The 20,751-nt window shown below is 51.8% G+C and overlaps 1 protein-coding gene across 3 annotated transcripts in view; it reads right to left on the bottom strand.

Annotated features, from left to right (window-relative positions):
* CARM1 (coactivator associated arginine methyltransferase 1) overlaps positions 1 to 20,751 on the bottom strand; it is a 57,965-nt gene that overhangs the window by 14,286 nt on the left and 22,928 nt on the right. For all 3 annotated transcript variants that reach the window (XM_039466204.2, XM_039466205.2, XM_074384621.1), the window contains exons 2-4: positions 4,759 to 4,884; positions 1,964 to 2,070; positions 923 to 1,027 (exon numbers count right to left, since the gene is read on the bottom strand). In XM_039466204.2, coding sequence (XP_039322138.1) covers positions 923 to 1,027; positions 1,964 to 2,070; positions 4,759 to 4,884 — 338 coding nt within the window. The remainder of the gene's footprint in view (positions 1 to 922; positions 1,028 to 1,963; positions 2,071 to 4,758; positions 4,885 to 20,751) is intronic.

The following is a 20,751-nucleotide window of genomic DNA, read 5'->3' on the forward strand; positions in this document are numbered from 1 at the left end:
CCCAGGTTCGATGGATTCTCCTGCCTCAGCCTCCTAAGTAGCTGGGATTACAGGCACCCACTACCACACTTGGCTAGTTTTTATATTTTATTTTAGTAGAGATGGGCTTTCGCCATGTTGGCCAGGGTGGTCTCGAACTGCAGACCTCAAGTGATCCACCTGCTTGAATTACAGCTTCCAAAAGTGCTGGGATTACAGGCATGAGGCACCATGCCCAGCTGATTTCTACTTTTGAATACAGACACTTTGCTCTGCTCTCTCTCTCTTTAATCATGAGTATACATTTTTGGTAATATTAAAAAGCTTATTTATTATTTCGTGATTTTTTGAGGCAGGGTCTTGCTTTGTGGCCCAGGCTGGAGAGCAGTGGCACAATCACAGCTCACTGTACCTTCAACGTGCCGGGCTCAAATGATCTTCCTCCTCGGCCTCCCAAAGTGCTGGGATTACAGACAGTTGTGAGCGACTGGGCCCAGCTTAATAAAATAATTATAAAATACAGGCTGATGTCTGTATGGGGAAAAACCTGGAAGAAGAGACCTCATACTGAAAGGGCAGCAGCTGTCTTGGAGGGAACTGAGAGAGAGGCCTGGCAAGCCTCTAATGTACAAATGTACATGCTGTGTTAAGTTAATAAATTAAATGCATTTTTCTTGCTTTTTCTGTGTGTGTGTTTTTTTTTTTTTTTTTTTAAAGAGACAGAGTCTTGCTCTGTTGCCCAGGCTGGAGTACAGTTATGCAATCAGAGCTTACTGCAGTCTCAAACTCCTGGGCTGAAGCAATCTTCCTGCCTCAGCCTTCTGAGTAGCTGGGATAAATGCATTTCTAATCTGAGAAAATTAAAGACTAAATCAATGGGCAAAGAAAAACATACAAACAGAGGCAGAAGCAGAGAGGTGGGTACATGCGTGGGCGGGCTCACCTTGTCCTTGAAGTCGGTGTGGTTCTGCAGGATGGCACGCTGGTAGGTGCCCGTCCGCACGTAGTCCTGCATCATATTCTGCTGCTGGGACAGGTAGCCATAAAACTGGAACAGAGACACACCAATGGCACGGGGCACGTTGTGGCATGAGGCAGCCAAGGCCCTGGCCAGCTCTGTGACAGAGCAAGGAGCCATCTTGGGCACAAAACTCCCTCAGGAGGCTGTGCACCCTCTGCTTGGGCCCCACTGGCACCTCCAGGAGAGGGAGCAGGAAGCTGGAAGGCAGCCCCCGAGGACACCACCACTATCACTGCAGCCAATGGCAACAGCTGGATGCCACCTGGACCTGGAAGCCGCCCAGGAGAACTCAAGATTTGCCACAGGCAGGGTCCTGGCATCCGGGGCCACCTGCCCCATCTTGAGGGCCCCAAAGAAGAAGAGAAGCAGATCGAACAGAGCCCTAGAACTCAGAGCGCCAGGCAGGTGAGGTGTGGTATCTCTCTGTAAGGCAACGGGCGATCGGGAGGCAGCGTGGCACCTGGGCAGGGGCACAGGCTTTGGCATCAGGCAGACCTGGCTTCCCATCTCGGCTCTGTTGCATAATAGCTGTGTGACTTGGAGCAAGTCACTTAACCTCTCTGAGCCTCAGTTTTCTCATCTGTAAAATGGGGACAATAATAGCACTTACCTCCTAGCGTTGTTGGGAGGGTCCAAGTGCTTCTGTGCATGTGACAGCGCTCAGACCAGGGCCTGGCATGCAGGGAGCGCTCAGGGCATTGCAACTGCTCTACCATTATTCACAACGCCTGTGGCCCTGAGCTCCACCTCTGCTCAGATCCTTCCAGCAACCCTCTCAGGCAGGCACCTGCATCTCCACTTCACAGATGAGGAAACTGAGGCCCAGCCAGCGGAGAAAACCTGCCCAAGGCTACATGGCCAGTAAGGGACAGAGCCAGGACAGGAACCTGGGTGGGCCTTCCCTGTGCTGCGTGGCCTCCTGCGGGCAGGTGGCAGGGTAGCTGCCGGGGGAAGGCAACCCACCTGGAAGTACTGTACAGCAGAAGACTCTTCCGTCCGCTCGCTGAACACAGACCGCTCCAGGGTGTGGCCCCGGCAGGTTTTCAGGATGTTGTAGAAGGAACAGAAATCTGGAACGGGGAAGCCAGGTCACCAGGGGGCGGTCAGCAACCTGGTATGTGGCCATCTGGGAGGGAAGGTTCTGGATGGCTGTATGCCCTGATGTTTCTCCCTTCAACATATGGGGCTGGTTATTTCTCTTCCCAGAAAAACAATTTTTAAAGTTCAAAGAAAAGATGAAGGGAAGCTGTGCCTGTACCCTGTGACTGATGTGAGGATGACAGGTGTCCTGCATGCGGGGCTGGTGTCTGGTGGGAGTGGGCCTGGACATTCCTCACTAAAGGGCAGCCTGGTACAGCTCTCTCAAGCACATGCCCACTGGCCCAGGAGTCAAAGCTCTGGCAAATAAGCCCAACTTCCCCGAGAAGCTCAGGGCAGCATCTATGTGGGGGTGGCAGACACTGCAATGTCCATTAAGAGGGGAGTGGACAAACCCTAGGGGCAGAGAAGAGCATAGCAGAGGCCAAGTGCAGTGGCCCACACCTGTAACCCCAGCACTTTGGGAGGCTTAAGTGGGCAGATCAGTTGTCAGGAGTTCAAGACCAGCCTGGGCAACATAAGACGACCCTGGCTTATTAAAATAAATAAATAAAAATTAAAAATTAAGAAAAGCACAGCAGAGAATCACCAATCGCCACCCTGCTCCAAAATGCCGTGGTATATGGCCCTTTAAAACAGGCTCTATTTGGTTGGGCACAGTGGCTCTCAACTGTAATCCCAGCACATTGGGAGACTGAGACAGGTGGACTGCTTGAGCTCAGGAGTTTGAGACCAACCTGGGCAACATAGCGAGACCCTGTCTCTACAAGAAATAAATAAACTAGGTATGGTGTAATCCCAGCACTTTGAGAGGCTGAGGTGGGCTGATCACTTGAGGTCAGGAGTTCGAGACAGCCTGGCCAAAATGGTTAAGCTCTGTCTCTACTAAAAATACAAAAATTAGGCGGGGGTGGTGGTGGGTGCCTGTAATCCCAGCTACTCAGGAGGCTGAGGCGGGAGAATCACTTGAACCTGGGAGGCAGAGGTTGCAGTGAGCCGAGACTGTGCCATTGCAATCCAGCCTGGGCAATGGAGTGGAACTCCATCTCAAAATAATAATAATAATAAACAAATATAAATAAATAAATGCTACATTTATTAACGTAGAATAACGTAAATTATATCAAGTAAAAACCAAAACAATATTTAAAAGACAATCTCGCCGGGCACGGTGGCTCACGCCTGTAATCCCAGCACTTTGGGAGGCTGAGCCAGGCGGATCATAAGGTCAGGAGTTCAAGACCAGCACGGCCAATATGGTGAAACCCTGTCTCTACTAAAAATACAAAAAAAAAAAATTAGCCAGGCGTGGTGGTGCATGCCTGTAATCCCAGCTACTCAGAAGGCTGAGGCAGAAGAATTGCTTGAACCCAGGAGGCAGAGGTTGCAGTGAGCCGAGATCACACCACTGAACCCTATCCTGGGCAACAAAGCGAGACTCCATCTCAAAAAAAAAAAAAAAGACAATCTCTTTAAAAATTAAAAGACACAACCAGGCACAGTGGCACACCCCTGTAATCCCAGCACTTTGGGAGGCCGAGGTGGGTGGATCACCTGAGGTTGGGGGTTCAAGACCAGCCTGACCAACATGGAAAAACCCCCTCTCTACTAAAAATACAAAAATTAGCCAGGCATGGTGGCACACACATGTAGTCCCAGCTACCTGGGAGGCTGAGGCTGAGAATCCCTTGAACCCAGGAGGTAGAGGTTGCCGTGAGCCAAGATCTTGCCACTGCACTCCAGTATGAGCAACAGAGTAACACTCTGTCTCTTAAAAAAGAAAAAAAGTCCAGGCACGATGGGAGGCCAAGACAGGCGGACTGCCTGAGCCCAGGAGTTCGAGACCAGCCTGGGCAACACGGTGAAACCCCATATCTACTAAAATACAAAAAATTAGCCAGGCGTGGCAGCTTCACACAGGCGGCCCCAAGAGTCAGGCTGCCCAACGTACATCTGGGTCACTGCACAGCCCCCTGACAAGAGGGAAGGAAGTCGGCTGTAGTGATGGGCAGACAGCCTCCCCACCTCCAGCTGTCCTGCACCAGCCCCTGTGTCAACCACTGGGCTCACTTCAGCTCTCTGGTCACCAAGCCTGTGGCGGGACCTTCAGATAGTTTTTAGCACTGGGCGTTCCTTGACACCGCCACTGCTTCCCACACCTCCACTGCTTCCCGCACCTCCAAACCCCGGCTGCACCCGCCTGGGGTTCCCCTACCCCTAGTCAGGAATCTTGTATCCACCTGTGCCCCCAAGGTGGGTCTGGTTAGGCCCCTCTGGTGGCTTCTCTGTGCCCTGAGCAAACTCTTCCTGCCTCTAGGACTTTGTCTGACTCTATCCCCTAAACTCCATCCACATCTGGCCCGGGGCTGGCCACTGTGGGAAGACTGGGCCCAGGCAGTCAGGATGGGCTTCTTGGAGGTGGGGACATAGGAGTCAAGCCCCTAAGACCCAAAAGGAGCTGGTAAGGGAGGGTCTGGGATCCAGTGTTTTCTCAGGCAATGGAGTGTATTCTGTACCTATCTGCATGTGGGAATGCAGTTTTCAGGGCAGGGGCCAGTCTCAGGGATACGCGGGCCGCCCCTTAGCCAGACTCCACACCCCTGCCCACCAGGGCTCTGGGCGCTCTGGGCTCATGTCACCGGAATGGAAGGGCCACGTACCATTGGGTGTGGCGAACTGTATGAGGACGCTGTTGCAGCCCAGGGTGATGATGAAGGACTGTTTGCCCACGCGGCTGCACTCCGTCTCTCGGGACACTGAGCACTTAAAGACACACACATCTTCATCTACAAGAGAACACAGGCTGGCATGAGCGGTGCAGCCCTATCAGCTGCCTTCTTTTGAGCAATGTCCCTGTCGCCCTCCTGCTGCCTCCCCTTGGTGTCCCCAGATTCTTCCAGAGTACCACAAAACCACCTTGGCAGCACTGCTGGGTGCCCTGCCTGCCCAGCCCACACTGAAGACAAGGGAGCGGCTCATCAGGCAGCAGGGGCACAGCCTGTGTCCTCAGGACAACCAGGGGTGAGACGGGGACACAGTGAAGGCTGAGATGGTCAGACGGGGGCCACCAGGCATGGTGTCAGCCCCACAGGGCCTCAGAGCCAGAGCTGCCTCTGCTCCACTCGGCTGAACCCTTCTGTTCTTGGATGTGTGCAGTGCAGTGACCGAATGTGGCCGGTGAAACCAGACCGCCAGGGTCACACCCTACCCACACCATCTGTTCACTTGGACACAGGCAGTTCCCTCAGCCTCTCTGGAACTTGGGTTCTCACCATCAGATGGGGCTGATGGCGGGGCAGTGGACTAGTGAGTTATGACACTGTCTCGCTGTACCTATCATGACAGCTGTTACTAGTCATTCATTCCACAAACCTGCAGCCACTCCACCCAAGTCAAACGTGAAATTTAGCAACATTAGCAACAGGCCAGCCCAATCGGGCACTGTGCCCCTGTACGCCATACTGCAATGAAATGGGTACATTCTTGGGCAAAAATGTTTGCCCTAGTCCCGTCTTCAAGGGACAACAAAAGGACAGGTCACGGGGCAGGCTACCAGACAACCAGCCTGGTCTCCTCAACTGACCATTGTCAGGAAAGAACAAAATGGCGGGAGCTATTTCAGAGTGCAGGAGTGCTAACGCCTGTAATCCCAGCACTTTGGAAGGGTGAGGTGGGTGGATCACAAGGTCAGGCATTTGAGACTAGCCTGACGAACATGGTGAAACCCTATCTCTACTAAAAATACAAAAATTAGCTGGGCGTGGTGACATGTGTCTGTAGTCCCAACTACTGGGGAGGCTGAGGCAAGAGAATTGCTTCAATCTGGGAGGCAGAGGCCACAGGAGCTGAGATTGTGCCACTGCACTCCAGCCTGAGCGACAGAATGAGACTCTGTCTCAAAAAAGAAAAAAAGAGGTGAGCATACAATGCAATTCAAAGTGGGACCCTGGGCTAAAGCCAAAGGAAAAATGTTTAAAAAAGTTATAAAGGTCGCTGGACGTGGTGGCTCATGCCTGTAATCCCAGAAATTTGGTAGGCCGAGGCAGGTGGATCACCTGAGGTTAGGAGTTCCAGACCAGCCTGACCAACATGGAGAAACCCCATCTCTACTAAAAATACAAAATTAGCTGGGTGTGGTGGTGCACGCCTGTAATCCCAGCTACTCGGGAGGCTGAGGGAGAAGAATTGCTTGAACCCAGGAGGCGGAGGTTGTGGCGGGCTGAGATCATGCCATTGTACTCCAGTCTGGGCGACAAGAGCGAAACTCCATCTCAAAAAAACCCAAAAAAGTTATAAAGGACAACTTGGGAGGCCGGGCTAACACCTCTAAAACCAGCACTTTGAAAGGCCAAGGCAGGAGGATAACTTGAACCCAGGAGTTGCAGATCAGCCTGGGCAGCATAGCAAGACCCTGTCTCTATAAAAAAATTTAAAAATTAGGCAGGCGTGGTGACCATGTGCCTATTGTCTTAGGGACTCATGAGGCCAAGGTGGGAGGATCACTAGAGCCTGGGAGGTCCAGGCTGCAGTGAGCCATGACTGCACTACTTCATTCCATCCAGCCTGGGTGACAGAGCAAGACCCTGTCTCAAAAAAAAAATAAAACGACAACTGGGGAGCTGGATGGAGTGCTCACACCTGTGGTCCCAGCTACTTGGGAGGCTGAGGTGGATTGCTTGAGCCCAGGAGGTTGAAGCTGCAGTGAGCTATGATGGTGCCACTGCACTCTAGTCTGGACAACAGAAGTGAGATACTACCTTAAAAAAAATAAAAAAAGGCAGGGCGCAGTAGCTCAAGCCTGTAATCACAGCACTTTGAGAGGCTGAGGCGGGTGGATCACGAGGTCAAGAGATCAAGACCATCCTGGTAAACATGGTGAAACCCTGTCTCTACTAAAAATGCAAAAAATTAGCTGGGCATGGTGGCACGTGCCTGTAATCCCAGCTAATCAGGAGGCTGAGGCAGGAGAATTGCCTGAACCCAGGAGGCGGAGGTTGCAGTGAGCCGAGATTGTGCCACTGAACTCCAGTCATGGTGGCTCACGCATGTAATCCCTGCACTTTGGGAAGCTGAGGTGGGCAGATCACGAGGACAGGAGTTTGAGACCAGCCTAACCAACATGGTGAAACCCTGTCTCTACTAAAAATACAAAAATTAGCTGGGTGTGGTGGCACACACCTGTAATCCCAGCTACTCAGGAGTCTGAGGCAGGAGAATCACTTAAACCTGGGAGGCAGAAGTTGCAGTGAGCCGAGATCTCGCCACTGCACTACAGCCTGGGTGACAGAGTAAGACTCAGTCTCCAAAAAAAAAAAAAAGACAACTGGAGAAATGTGAGTATGGACTATTATGCCATAATTTTAAGTTACTTCGATATGACAATGGCATTGTGGTTCTGTAGAGAAATGCCTGTGCTCTTAGAAAACAGAAACAGAAGTATTTATGGCAAATTCCCATGAAGTCAGTAGCCTGCTTTTGAATGGCCCATCACCACAACAAAATCAATGTAGAGAGAGTAGTATGAGCGCAAATATGGCAAAAGTGTTCCCAATCACTCTGAATAGCCAGAACAATCTTGAAAAAGAATAAAGTTGGAGGATGTCTCAATTTCAAATTTTACTACAAAGGTACAGTAATAAAAATAGTGGGCCGGGTGCGGTGGCTCAAGCCTGTAATCCCAGCACTTTGGGAGGCCGAGGCGGGCAGATCATGAGGTCAAGAGATCGAGACCATCCTGGTCAACATGGTGAAACCCCGTCTCTACTAAAAATACAAAAAAGTAGCTGGGCATGGTGGCGTGTGCCTGTAATCCCAGCTACTCAGGAGGCTGAGGCAGGAGAATTGCCTACACCCACGAGGCGGAGGTTGCAGTGAGCCGAGATCGCGCCATTGCACTCCAGCCTGGGTAGCAAGAGCGAAACTCCGTCTCAAAAACAAAACAAAAACAAAAACAAAAACAAAAACAAAAATAGTGTAGTGGTTCTGGCAAAAGAATGGAAACACAGATTAATGGAACAGAATCAGAGTCCAGAAATAAACCCTTATACTTATGCTTAATTGACTTTTGAAAAGGATGCCAAATACATTCACTGGGGAAAGAAGTGTGTCTTCAACAAACACTCTGAGAAAACTGGATAACCACATGAAAAAAAAACAAAGTTAAACCCCTAACTCACACCACATACAAACAAAACATAACTGAAATGGAACAATGACCATATAACAGTTAAAACTAGAAAACTCTTAGGAGAACTGTTTGCAAATCGTCTTATTGTTTAGTATTTAGTGTCCAGAATATATGAAGAACTCTTTTAGGGTCAGGCACAGTGGCTTTCACTTGTAATCCTATTACTTTGGGAGGCTGAAGTGGGCAGATCACTAGAACCCAGGAGTTTGAGACCATCCTGGGCAACATGGCGAAACCCCATCTCTACTGAAATACAATACAGCCAGGTATAGTAGCATGCACCTATAGTCCCAGCTACTTGGGAGGCTGAGGTGGGAGAATCACCTGAGCCCAGAAATTTGACACTGCAGTGAGCCAAGATGGCACCACTGCATTCTAGCCTGGGCAACAAGAATAAGACCCTATCTAAAAGAAAAGAAAAGAAAAGAAAGAAAGAAAGAAAGAAAGAAAGAAAGAAAGAAAGAAAGAAAGAAAGAGGGGAGGGGAAGGAGGAGGAAAGAAACGAACAATTATTTTATTTATTATTATTATTACTATTATGAGATGGAGTCTCACTCTGTTGCCCAGGCTGGAGTGCAGTGGCGCAATCTTGGCTCACCGCAACCTCCTTCTCCCAGGTTCAAGTGATTCTCTGGTCTCAGCCTCCCGAGTAGCTGGGATTACAGGCGCCCACCACCACGCCTGGCTAATTTTTGTGTTTTTAGTAGAGATGGAGTTTCACCATACTGGCCAGGCTGGTCTCGAACTCCTGACCTCGTGATCCGCCTACCTCGGCCTCTCAAAGTGCTGGGATTACAGGCATGAGCCACCGTGCCCAGCCTATTTTATTTTTTGAGATGGAGTCTCAAAAATCTTGGCTTGCTGCAACCTCCACCTCCAGGATTCTAGGGATTCCTGCCTCAGCCTCCTGAGAGTAGCTGAGACTACAGGTGTATGCCATCACACCAGGCTAATTTTTCTATTTTTAGTAGAGACAGGGTTTCATCATGTTGGTCAGGCCGGTCTCGAACTCCTCAGCCAAGTGATCTGCCCGCCTCGGCATCCTGAAGCGCCAGGATTATAGGCGTGAGTCACCGCGTCCAACTTTTTTTAAGTCAGATTGTTGCCCAGGCTGAAGTGCAGTGGCACTATCCTGGCTCACTGTAACCTCCACCTCCTGAGTAGCTGGGTTCAAGCTATTCTTGTGGCTCAGCCTACTTGGAGTAGCTGGGATTACAGACATGTATCACCATGCCCAGCTAATTTTTATATTTTTAGTAGAGATGGGGTTTCACCATGTTGGCCAGGATGGTCTCAAACTCCTGACCTCATGATCTGCCTGCCTCTGCCTTCCAAGTGCTGGGATTACAGGCATGAGCCACCATGCCCAGCCAACTCTTTTAACTCAACAAAAAAGAGATAGCCAGGGCCAGGCACAGGCTCATGTCTATAATCCTAGCACTTTAGAAGGCCAAGATGGGAGGATAACTTGAGGCCAGGAGCTCAAGGCCAGCCTGGGCAACATAGTGAGACCCCCATCTCTACAGAAAAAATAAACAAAATTAGCCGGGCATGGTGACGCACGCCTGAGGTCCCAGCTACTCAGGAGGCTGAGGTGAGAGGATTGCTTGAGCCTGGGAGCTCAAGGCTGCAGTGAGCTATGACGATCTGTGAACAGCCACTGCACTCCAGCCTGGGCAACATAGCAAACTCCATCTCTTAAAAAAAAAAAAAAAAAAAAAGCCGGGCGCGCGATGGCTCAAGCCTGTAATCCCAGCACTTTGGGAGGCCGAGGCGGGTGGATCACGAGGTCGAGAGATCGAGACCATCCTGGTCAACATGGTGAAACCCCGTCTCTACTAAAAATACAAAAAATTAGCTAGGCATGGTGGCTCGTGCCTGTAATCCCAGCTACTCAGGAGGCTGAGGCAGGAGAATTGCCTGAACCCAGGAGGCGGAGGTTGTGGTGAGCCGATATCGCGCCATTGCACTCCAGCCTGGGTAACAAGAGCGAAACTCCGTCTCAAAAAAAAAAAAAAAAAACAAAAAAAAACAAAAAAAAAACACACACACACAAAAAAAACTCAGCTGGCTAAGCACAGTGGCTCATGCCTGTAATCCCAGCACTTTGGGAGGCCAAGATGGGGGGATCACAAGGTCAGGGGATCAAGACCATCCTGGCCAACATGGTGAAACCCTGTCTCTACTAAAAATATAAAAAATTAGCTGGGCGTGGTAGCGCATGCCTATAATCCCAGTTACTCGGGAGGCTGAGGCAGGAGCATCACTTGAACCAGGGAGATGAAGGTTGCAGTGAGCTGAGACTGCGCCATTGCACTCAAGCCTGGGCAACAAGAGTGAAACTCCATCTCAAAAAAGAGAAAAAAAAAAAAAAAAAAAGAAATATTCACAGAAGGCACATTGGTGGTGGCTGAGAGCTGGGAGAAGGTAGGAATTGGGGACAACTGATTAATGAATGTGGGGTTTCCTTTTGTGGTGATGAAAATATTTTGGGAGTAGACAGGGTGATTGTTATGGAACATTGCAAAAGGGTTGATTTCATGTTATAACATACAGCTGTCGACCTCCCAAGCTCAAGCTATCCTCCCACCCCAGCCTCCCGAATAGCTGGAACCTCGCATGCATGCCTGGGTGATTTTGTTTACCACCCTAGCTAATTTTGTTTACTTTTTTGGTGGAGATAAGGGTCTCACCATGTTGCCCAGGCTGGTCTAAAACTCTGGGGCTCAAGTGATCTTCCTACCTTGGCCTCCCTAAGTGCTGGGATTACAAGTGTGAATTTTGCTTCAATAGAAAAAGAAAAATGGGCCAGGCGTGGTGGCTCACGCCTGTAATCCCAGCACTCTGGGAGGCTGAGGTGGGCAGATCACTTGAACCCAGGAGTTTGAAGCCAGCCTATCCAACATGGCGAAACCCCGTCTCTACCAAAAATACAAAAATTACCAAGGCATGGTGGTACCTGCCTGTAATCCCAGCTATTAGGGAGGCTGAGGCGCAAGAATCCCTTGAACCCAGCAGGCAGAAGTTGCAGCGAGCCAAGATCACACCACTGTACTCCATCCAGCCTGGACGACAGAGGCAGACACCATCTCAAAAAAAAAAAAGGGGGGGGGGAGGGGGGCGCCGGGAGCAGTGGCTCATGCCTGTAATCCCAGCACTTTGGGAGTCCGAGGTGGGCGGATCATCAGGTCAGGAGCTCGAGACCAGCCTGACCAACATGGTGAAACCAGGGCAGTACTAAAAATACAAAAATTAGCCAGGCATGGTGGCACGTCTGAGATGGCACCACTGCACTTCAGCCTGGGTGACAGCGAGACTCCATCTCAAAAAAAAAAAAAAAAAAGAAAAAGGAAAGTGTTCCTAACTGAAGAGTCCAGATATGAGAGCCCACAGATATGAGACCTGTAGGGCAGCTCCTGGGCCACACCCATCCAGCCCTGATGGACTCTCCCACCCCAGAAGCCAGGTGCCGATCTCCTGAGGGGCACAGCATGGAGAAACCTCCTGAGCCCTGGCAGGAGAAGCAGGGTGTCAACAGGCCACTGCCTCAGCCTCACCCCACCTACGGGGGCCCCAAGGCAAGGTGACCCCAGCAGTAAGTGGGTCCCATGAAGTGACACCCAACCTTGGCATGGTGCCCATACTCACACCCGTCCTGGGCCAGGAGATACTGTTAATCTGTTGGCCACGCCTGGGCGACAGCAAGCAGACCCGGGGAGGCCCTGTTTACCAAGCAGCCTGGCAACCCAACCAGTTGCCTGAGGCACCCCTCTCCAACCTGGCGCTGGGTGGGCAACACAGGACCTGGGGCCAAGTGAAGCCTGCTGTGCTCAGCCGGGGCTGGCCCTGGGCTTTGGCCAAGGATGCCGGGGCTAAGGGCAAGTGGATTGCTTCATTACAGCAGCAGCTGCCAAAGCCCGCGGAGCTGACAGCTTCTGAAAGTCACAGCTCTATCCTCAAGTTAGTCCCTGGCACACAGAAGACACCTGGGAAATACTGACAAACCAATGAAAAAGAAAAACAACCTAGATCATGTTCCTCCCATTGTTCAGGAAACACTCAAGCCTCCGAGCTCTGTACCCATCATTCCTCACGGCTCTCCCTGCCTCGGCCCCCTCCCCATGGCCACACTCAACCCTCTAGCCCCTATATGGGCCGGGCCCTGGGCCTCTGCAGATGCTGTTCCCGCTTTCTCCCATCCCCTCCCCTCCCTCTGCTACTATGGGCTCAGTGGACCATGGCACATCTGGCCCAGGGTCACCTGTGAGCAGGTGGAGAATGCACAGCCTGCCTCCTAGCTTGCGAACAGCACCCCAGGAGGGAGCCTTGGGGCCCGGGACCCACAGCCATCTGGATCCAGCAGTGGCAATTCAGTGCTCCCCACAGATGCAGCCCTGTCCGCAGGAAACTGACTGTGGCATCCTCTCACGGCCAGCAACCACCTCCCAAGGTGTACATTCAGCTAGTGAGGGAGCAGTCTCGTGCCTTGGAAGGGGCAGGATGCCAGGATTCAGCAGGGCAACCAAGAAGCAGACTCTGGAGCCAGGAGGCTGTGTTGGGTTCAGGGCAACTGAGGCCAGGCCAGAGCTGGGATATCTTTTTTTTGTTTTGTTTTGAGACGGAGTCTTGCTCTGTCACCCAGGCTGGAGTGCACTGGTACAATCTCAGCTCACTGCAACCTCCACCTCCCGGGTTCCAGTGATTCTCCTGCCTCAGCCTCCTGAGTAGCTGGGATTACAGGCACTCACCACCACACCCAGCTAATTTTTGGTATTTTTAGTGGAGACGGGGTTTCACCATGTTGGCCAGGCTGGTCTCAAACTCCTGACCTCAGGTGATTTGCCTACCTCGGCCTCCCAATGTGCTAGGATCACAGGTGTGAGCCAGGACGCCCAGCCTAGAGCTGTGATTTCTTTACCCTGCGGTAAAAAGAACAGGACTGGGATCTCCAGGTGGAGTCGTAAACGGGGAATGTGAAGAACACTAACCCAGACTGAGTGTTATGCTTCGGCCATCCCGGGACCCAGCCTGGGCTGCTCACTGGCTGCCACACTGCAGTTGGCTGTGCTGAAGCTCTGGGGCAAAGGGAGGAGGGGCTGGAATAATAGGGAAGCGGGTAGAAAAATTAACCCATCTTTGAGCCTGACTTCTCCCCAGGAAGCAGGCCCCCACCATGTGAACCCAAGTCACAAACCCCTAGTTGCCATCAGTCAGGGCTGCCCACATTCTGTGGAGCCTGGGATGTCACATGACATAGGAGTGACGACACTCTAAGGGCCAAGCTGTGTTCCAGTGCCTTATGTCGACCCTGTTTCCTCTTCTCATCACCCCTGGGAGCATCTATTATCACTACTCTCTCATTTGCTCAGAGAGGTTAAGTATCTTGCTCAAGGTCACAGAGCCAGAATGGCCAAGGTGACTGAGACTGCATCCCTGCTCCTCACCAATGCACCACCTGACGTCTCTGTGCTTCCTAAAGCAGAGCTAGGCTGACTTTCTCTGTAAAGGACCAGACAGTAAATACTGTGTGCTTCCTGGGGAATCTGATCTCTTGCTAGGGAATCTTATCTCTGCTACAATGATTCTATTCTGCCTTGCAGCAGACAATAAGTAAACAAATGAGCATAGCTGTGCGCCCATAAAGCTTTGTTTGCAGAACCCCACAGGATTACAGGTGCAGAGCAGAGGCTGGACCCTCAGTGCCACTGCCACCCACTTTCTTATTTGCTCACCAGGCGCTGGGCAATGGAGACACAGTTCCCATCCCAGAGGTGGCAAGGGCAGTTGAGTGGCAGACTGACAGGGATCCCCAGGTGGTGGTGCCTGGCTGTAGGTGCCTACAGGTAGCACCTGATCCAGGCTAGGAAGGAGACTGGGGACAGATCTGCCAGTGAGGGAACAGCACAGGGAAGGCAGGGAAACAGAGGTGGCCAAGACAGTGTGGTGAGCCCTGGGAGGCTGCTGGGACAGACCCCCAAGCAAGGTGGGTTGATGTGGGTGGGGGCGCTGTGGAGAGACTGAAAGAGGCCCTGGTGGACTGGTGGCTCGGCCTTGGACAGCACTGGGAGGGAGGTGGGGAGAGACCCGCCACCACAAGGGACAGGGCAGGAGCCAAGGGCTATGACTGGGTCAGGCAGGAGGCAATGGGGGTGGGGAAGAGGGCAGCTTTTGGGGGACAGGCTGCTTTTCCCCACCTGCCTTAGAATCAGCACCCTGCACATCCCCTTATTGGCCCCCCAGGGCAGCAGAATCTGGAGGACGCTAAGGTACAAGAACTCCCTAGCCCCAGACTTGAAGAAAGCGCAGTAGAGAATGGTGAGCCCCCGGGGCAGCAGAAGCTGCACCAAAGCCCTGGGTCCCAGGATGCAGATGGGTCTTGGAAGAACAGAGAGACGTCTCTCAAGGGTCTCACTGAGCAGACTGTCCCAGGGACGTACCATGCCTCAGTCCAGCCTTCAAGCCGCACGGTGTCTAACACGCCAGCCTACTGTGTTCTCTTGCCTGCTTCACACCACCCCATGGTTCCCTAGCGCAACGAGCCCCCTGCCAGTGTCCGCTGCCTCACTGCAGCTCCCTGGGTCGCTCCAGACACACCCTGATGGCCTTCAACACTCCTTCCTGGTCAAGATCATGGGCAAAGGAGCATCTGGCCTCTGATGCTCCTTAGAGGGGCTCACCTTCTCCTCTTCCCCTGCTTTCTTGTCACCTCCTCCTAGACGTCCTCCAGCATTTCCCAGACAAGCCCTCATTGCTTTGCAGCTCCTTATTTAACGCCTGCCTGACAACCCCACAAAGCACAGATCCCGGGCTCTGGGCATGACCCACAGTACCCAGCACACAAGGGGAACTCATGGGTACTGACCAGAATGCCCTCCCTGGGATATGGGGAGGGGCAGCCCAGCCTCTTCCCTAAGCACAGGAGGCAGTGGGTGCAAGGGGTCCAGGTGTCCAAGTCCAAATGCTAGCCTGCCCTTACCATGAGCATGGCCTTGGTTTGGGAAGTGGCTTCATCATGTAGACATGTTTAGCATCAGGTGGACGCACAGCAGCACTATCTGCTATTACTGTTCACCTCCTTCCTCTCCCTCTTGCTTCCAGAAAGCAGTGGAACAAACAGGGGGTCCTTGGGCCCCTGAGGTTGGTTAGACCTGGGTCAGGGGGACCTGGAGTTAAACTCTCTCCTCCCTTAGAACCTCCTATCCCTAGGCCAGGCACAGTGGCTCACACCTGTAATCCCAGAACTTTGGGAGGCCAAGGCAGGCACATCGCTTGAGGCCAGGAGTTTGAGACTATCCTGGCTAACATGGTGAAACCCCATCTCTACCAAAAATACAAAAATTAGCCAGGAGTGCTGGTGCACACCTGTAATCCCAGCTACTTGGGAAGCTGAGGCACAAGAATAGATTCAAACTAGGTGGAGGTGGAGGCTGCAGTGAGCAGAAATCACCCCACTGCACTCCAGCCTGGGTGACGGACCAAGACTTTACCTCCAAAAGAAAAAAAATGGGAAAAAAAAAAAAAAAGAGAGAACCTCCCATCCCATCACAACCTAAGGGCCATTCTTTGGCAGACAGAGAACAAGGAGACTGGCTGGGAACAGAGGCTCATGTCTGCAATCCTAGCACTTTGGGAAGCTGAGGCAGGAGGATCACTTGAGCCCAGGAATTTGAGATCAGCCTGCACAATATAGTGAGACCCCAACTTCTACAAATAATAATTTAAAAAATTAGCTGAGCATGGTGATACGCACCTGTAGTCCCAACTACATGGGACGCTGTGGCAGGAAAATCCCTTGAGCCTGAGAGGTCAAGGCTGCAGTGAGCTGAGATTGTACCAGTGCACTGCAGCCTTGGCAACAGGGCGAAACCTCATCTCAAGAAAAAGAAAAAAGACGGCAGGGCGAGGGGACTCACACCTGTAATCTCAGCACTTTGGGAGGCCAAGGCGGGTGGATCACAAGTTCAAGAGATTGAGACCATCCTAACCAACACAGTGAAACCCCGTCTCTACTAAAAAATACAAAAATTCGAGGGCCGGGCGCGGTGGCTCAAGCCTGTAATCCCAGCACTTTGGGAGGCCGAGGTGGGTGGATCACGAGGTCAAGAGATCGAGACCATCCTGGTCAACATGGTGAAACCCCGTCTCCACTAAAAATACAAAAAAGTAGCTGGGCATGGTGGCGCGTGCCTGTAATCCCAGCTACTCAGGAGGCTGAGATAGGAGAATTGCCTACACCCAGGAGGCGGAGGTTGCAGTGAGCCGAGATCGCGCCATTGCACTCCAGCCTGGGTAACAAGAGCGAAACTCCATCTCAAAAAAAAAAAAAAAAAAAAAAAAAAATACAAAAATTAGCCAGGTATGGTGGCACATGCCTGTAGTCCCAGCTTTTCAGGAGGCTGAGGCGGAAGAATCACTTGAACTGGGAGGCAGAGGTTGTAATGAGCCGAGATTGCACCACTGCACTCCAGTATCAGAGTGAGACTCCGTCTCAGAAAAAAAAAAAAAAAAAAAAAAAAAAAAAGAGAGAGAGAGAGGGAGAACACAAGGAGGTGGAGGGCAAGAAGAAAAGCAGCACCAGCTCAAGTGGGGGAAAGGCCACATTTCAAGCTCTTGTATCTCCAGGAAGAATATAACTGTAGCCAGCAAATGGAGGCATAACTAAAGGTATTTATCTCAGCAGACTTGGGGAGCAGGAGCAGCTGGTGGCTGTTTAAACTGTTGTCCAAATGGTACATCTTTTATTAAATCACCTCCTACTACCAAAGACAACATGGTCTCTTCACCTTCCAGAAGAAAATATTCCCCAGCAAAGGAGGAGAGTCAGGTAAAAAGAGGGAGATCCCCCGCTGGCCAACTCCCATCCCACTGGCAAGGAAAAAAACACACTTCCTGAAGTCCACTCGGCTGGCATCTCTCTGCTCAGCCTGCTCCGCTCAGACCACGTGTGGGCACAGAGGATATGGCAGTGAACCAGAGAGCCAACCCCAAACCTCCCATGCTGGGAGTCCACAGTGGGAGGCAGACAGCACCCAGCAGGGCAGTGAGCAGCGCCTCTCAGGTTCAAGGGATTCTCCTGCTTCAGCCTCCTGAATAGCTGGAACTACAGGCACCTGCCACAAAGCCTGGCTAATTTTTTGTATTTTTAGTAGAGATGGGGTTTCACCGTGTTAGGCCAGGATGGTGTCAATCTCCTGACCTCGTGATCCACCTGCCGCGGCCTCTCAAAGTGCTGGGATTACAGGCATGAGCCACCGTGCCTGTACAACAGGAGCTGGCAGTAAGTGCCAAAAGGAAGGAAAGCACGGATGCTGATGCATGCAGATTGGGCACAATTGAGATTCCAGGCGGACTTGGGAGGAGGCGACACCTGAGCCAGGCCCCACTGCCCTGGCAGTGGTGACCTTGTTTCTAGACTGTGGACACCAGAAGTTTCCCTCCGTTCCTGTGTGGCTTGGCGCCATGTGCCCAAGAGGCAGCAGAGATGACCCTGGGATCACCCAGCAGAGAGGCAGCTGGAAGGGTGGGCTTTGGCATCAAGGAGGACCTGGGTTCAAGGCTGAACCTGCTGTTCTCCAGCCCTGGCCCTGGCTTCCTCATCTGTCCAATGGCCACCTTGACACATTCCAAAGGGTGAGGTGATATAACCCACGTGGAGGGCAGCCCAGCCCCAGGGCACCATCCTGGAACTTCGCTAGGTCACAGCCCATGCACAGCAGAGCCTGGCAGGGCTCTGATCCCCTAAACTACCACCTGCCTTCACGAACCCTGGACTCAGGCGCCCCATCTATAAAATAGGCACAACGACTGGGCAAGGTGGCTCGTGGCTGTAATCCCACGCTTGGGAGACCGAGGTGGGTGGATCACTTGAGCTCAAGATGGTGAAACCCCATCTCTACTAAAAATAAAAAAATTAGCCAGGCATGATGGCATATGCATGTAATCTCAGCTACTTGGGAGGGTGAGGCAGGAGAATCACTTGAACGCGGGAGGCAGAGGTTGCGGTGAGCCAAGATCACACCATTGCACCCCAGCCTGGGCAACAAGAGCAAAACTCCGTCTCAAAATAAATTTAAAAAACATAAAAAATAAAATAAATAAAATGGGTGCAACAGCCAAGTGCGGTGGCTCACACCTATAATCCTAGCACTTTGGTAGGCTGAGGCAGGCAGATCATGAGATAATTGAGGTCATCCTGGCTAACAGGGTGAAAACCCATCTCTACTAAAAATACAAAAAAATTAGCTGGGTGTGGTGGCATAAGCATGTAATCCCATCTACTTGGGAGGCTGAGGCAGGAGAATCGCTTGAACCCAGGAGGTGGAGGTTGCAGTGAGCCAAGATCATGCCACTGCACTCCAGCCTGGGCAACAAGAGCGAAACTCTGCCTCAAAAAATAAAATAAAATAAAGTAGGCACAAAGTGGGGATGAAAACCCCTCCCTGCAGCAGCGAGGACTCCTAGGTAATGGAGAGAGTGGTAGGTGTTAAGTACTTCATAAACAAGAGCAGCTGCTGTTAACCATCATCAGCAACAGATCAGTCCCTGCCTCGGAAGAGAATCCCAAACCCCAGAACCCTCACCCAGCATGGCCTCCCTATCCTGCCGTAACTTGAGATGGATCCTTTGGAGAAGCTCTGGAGCAGCTGCCCAGCCCCGGGTATCTGAGGACCATGAGGTCACCCTGGGTTCCTCTGGCCCAGCCCTGGCCTCTGGGTGAATCCCAACCCCCCTCCAGCACCAGAGCTGGGTGTCCAGGAGCTCTGCAGCCATGGGTCTGAACAGGCACTGCCTCAGCACATAGAAGTTGTTTAGCAACCTAAGTCTGAGCAACTGATCAAAAACTTCCAGCCCAGAAATCCCTTTGCAGAGCCTTAGGCATGCTACAAGCTCTACTCACAAAGATATACCTAGATGTGGCTGGGTGTGGCTCACACCTATAATCCCAGAACTTTGAGAGGCCAATGCAGGCGGATCACAAGGTCAGGAGATGGAGAACGTTTTGGCAAACATGGTGAAACTCTGTCTCTACTAAAAATACAAAAATTAGCTAGGTGTAGTGGTGCATGCCTGTAATCCCAGCTACTTGGGAGGCTGAGGCAGGAGAACTGCTTGAACCCGGAAGACAGAGATTGCAGTGAGCGAGATTGCACCACTCCACTCTAGCCTAGGCGACAGATCGAGGCTCCCTCTCAAAAAAGAAGATATACCTAGACCTGAACGTGTCCAAAGCAGAAAACCAAAATACCCACTGAATTAATGAAAGAATGAATAAATGAAGATGTGGCAAATTAAAAGAAATCGATTTCCATCTGTACACAACGACATGTTAAATGACCAAGCCACAAGGTAAGGATCAGAGTGGTGTAAAACCTATGCACCACAGGTGTACAGAGAGGGAGGAAGGGACAGAGGGAGGAGGGGCCGTGCACACTGCATTCATGGGGCTTGTCTGGAAACACAATAAAGTGACTTCAGTGCTGCCTCTGGGAAGCAAGTCATACTTTTCAATCCACACCCTCCTCTGCCATTGTGTGAACGTGCATAACTTGAAGCCCAGCGGGTTTGAGGAGAGATTTATGCATGCACGCTTGTATGTGCCTGAAAAACTGAAGGTCACGGGCAGTGCGGAGGGAAAGAGAGACTGACTTTTCATGTTACACCCTCCTGAGTGGTTTGAATTTCTCCCTTGCACATGAAAGATAGCCAGACAAAAGGCAAGGGCGAAGGCTGGGGGTGGGAGGGCTGGTATCTAAGCAAATTGTCTGGGCCCCTGCCTAGAGTGTGCAGAACGAACTGTAGACCACCCCCCAACACCCTTTTGGACCCTGCTGGCTGGGGGAGGGGAGTGGGAACAGGCCCTGAGCCTCTTCTATGACCCAGCAGGAGGCTGACAGACAGCCCTGTTTTCCTCGGCTTGGAATCTCTCAGTGCAAGCCCTGCACCCACCCCGAGGCCTTCAGTGGGTGTGATGGAGGTGCCACGGTCAGCCCAAGGGCAGTGGGGCCTCCTGACCTGCACTGCAGCAAGGGAGGCCTCCCAAACAAACCAGGTGCAATCAGATCCAGGTTTCCACCTGGGCTCTGCCACCTGTAAGCAAGGGACCAACACCTCTTGACACCTCGGCTTTAGTGTCTAGAAAAATAAAATAACACGTGGCTCAGTGTGTAGCCATGATAAACCCATCCACACCTGGCCCAAGACCCGTGGGCACACCGTAGCGTGGCATTGGCACAAAACACCAGTTTGGTCCCTGTGTCCCCAGAGTGCTCCAACTCAAGGCAAAGGGTCAAGAGAAGGAGTGAGAGGGTTCTGGACACAAGGCCGTGTTGGGCCTGGAACAAGTATCTGGCCCTGTCCCCTAGTGCCCACACCTCGGACCCAACCCATCTGCCACGTGGCTGACAGAGGATCAGCTTCACACACTGCTTGGGAACACTCCTCATTTTTGGTCTCCCTGTCACTCAGG

The sequence above is a fragment of the Saimiri boliviensis genome, chromosome 14 (assembly GCF_048565385.1).
Source record: "Saimiri boliviensis isolate mSaiBol1 chromosome 14, mSaiBol1.pri, whole genome shotgun sequence".
NCBI lineage: Eukaryota > Metazoa > Chordata > Mammalia > Primates > Cebidae > Saimiri > Saimiri boliviensis.